Below are 1575 nucleotides of genomic sequence, written 5' to 3'. Positions count from 1 at the left end.
CTCTTCTCTTCTCTTCTCTTCTCTCTCTCTCTGCATTTCTCTACCCAAAGCCTTCAAGAATCTACAAACCACATCCCTAACCATCCTGGAGGGAGAGGCCCTGAGGCTGCGCTGTGAGGCTGACAGCAACCCCCCTGCCGAGCTGAGCTGGTTCCGGGGGTCCACAGGCCTGAACACCACCCCCCTCTCCAGGACCGCGATCCTGGAGCTGCCTCGCGTGGGGCCTGCACAGGAAGGAGAGTTCACCTGCCAAGCTCGGCACCCGCTGGGCTCCCACAGCGTCCCTCTCAACCTCTCCGTGTTCTGTGAGTGGGGAGTGGACTGAGACGGGTGGCGATGGGGCAGGGGGGCGGGCACACTTGAGAGTAGGTCGCCTCAGTGCCTGGAGATGTTAGAGGCACCGCTGACCCTTCTCCTCGCTCCTCACTGACCCCCCGCAGCTGCTGGGGCCCTCCTGCTCCTGGCAGGAACAGGGTCTGCACTGCAGCTGCTCCTCCAGGGCCCAATGGGTCCCCTCCCTGCGCTGGCGGCTGGGGGCGGGGCTCCTGGAGGGGAACCATGGCAACACCTCCCACCCTCAGTTACTTCCTGCTCAGAGGGGCCCTGGACTGACAGCTCCCTGAGCCGGGGTGTGGGGCTCAGTGAGGGACTCAGATCCAGCTGTTAAGGTCAGGATTGTCCATGGAGCCCAGGGTGCCTCTGTCCTGTTACTGCCAGGTCAGGGCCAGCTGGGGGCAGAGGCAAGGGAGAAAGGACTGGGCCAGAGAGAGGGTGGGGCTGGGGGAGATGAGGGCTGAGAGGGGACAGGGAAGATTGCTAGGACAGGGCTCTCCATCTCCTGCCTGAGCAGAACCCTCAGTGGTTTCAGCAAGGAGGAGGGAAGAGGAGAGACTGAGTCCTGGGAGTGGGTGGTGTCACCTGAGCTGGTGCTGGAGGAACAAGCCCTGAGCCCCTCCAGTCCTCAGCACCAGGGCTCCTGGAGCTGCCCCACGTGGAGTTGGAGGCGGAGGGGAGTTCACCTGCCGGGCTCAGCACCCGCTGGGCTCCCAGCTCCTCTCCTTCAGCCTCTCTGTGCAGAGTGTGGTGCAGGACAGGTGTGGGGCCGGCTGCCTGGTCAGGTGTTGGAATGTGGGCGGACTGACCACCTGGACAACACGTCACCCATCTCCTATGTCCCCAGGCAGCACACACTCCAGCAGATGCATGACCGAGGACCAGCAGGGCTCCTGGCCCCTGGTCTTCACCCTGATCAGAGGGGCCCTCATGGGGGCTGGCTTCCTCCTCACCTACGTCCTCACCTGGCTCTACTACACCAGGTGAGAAGGCCTGTCTCCCCCGGGGAAGGTCAGGGATTGGCCCTGAGGTGCAGGTGGGGCCGAGCTGTCTGGCTCTGCCTGGAGTTAAAGCCCCAGATTTCCTCAGGAAGCAGATGCAGGTGCAGGGCCGCCTAGTGAAGGCCTTGATTGGGGTCCCATGGGAAACGCAAGGCAGGGCAGGGTGAGCAGTTGAGGACCAGCTGGTGTGTGTCAGTCTGGGGGATGGGCCTGTGGGCGTGGTCTCTGTGTGTCTGGTCCC

At 63.6% G+C, this 1575-nt stretch overlaps 1 protein-coding gene across 1 annotated transcript in view; it reads left to right on the top strand.

Annotated features, from left to right (window-relative positions):
* LOC102767519 (sialic acid-binding Ig-like lectin 14) overlaps positions 1-1321 on the top strand; it is a 2849-nt gene extending 1528 nt beyond the window's left edge. The window contains exons 4-5 of the mRNA XM_015568195.1: positions 51-305; positions 1181-1321. Coding sequence (XP_015423681.1) covers positions 51-305; positions 1181-1320 — 395 coding nt within the window. The 3' untranslated portion in view covers position 1321. The remainder of the gene's footprint in view (positions 1-50; positions 306-1180) is intronic.
* Positions 1322-1575: the final 254 nt, after the last annotated feature.

The sequence above is a fragment of the Myotis davidii genome, unplaced genomic scaffold (assembly GCF_000327345.1).
Source record: "Myotis davidii unplaced genomic scaffold, ASM32734v1 scaffold6925, whole genome shotgun sequence".
NCBI lineage: Eukaryota > Metazoa > Chordata > Mammalia > Chiroptera > Vespertilionidae > Myotis > Myotis davidii.
This window is presented reverse-complemented; position numbering and strand designations above follow the sequence as displayed.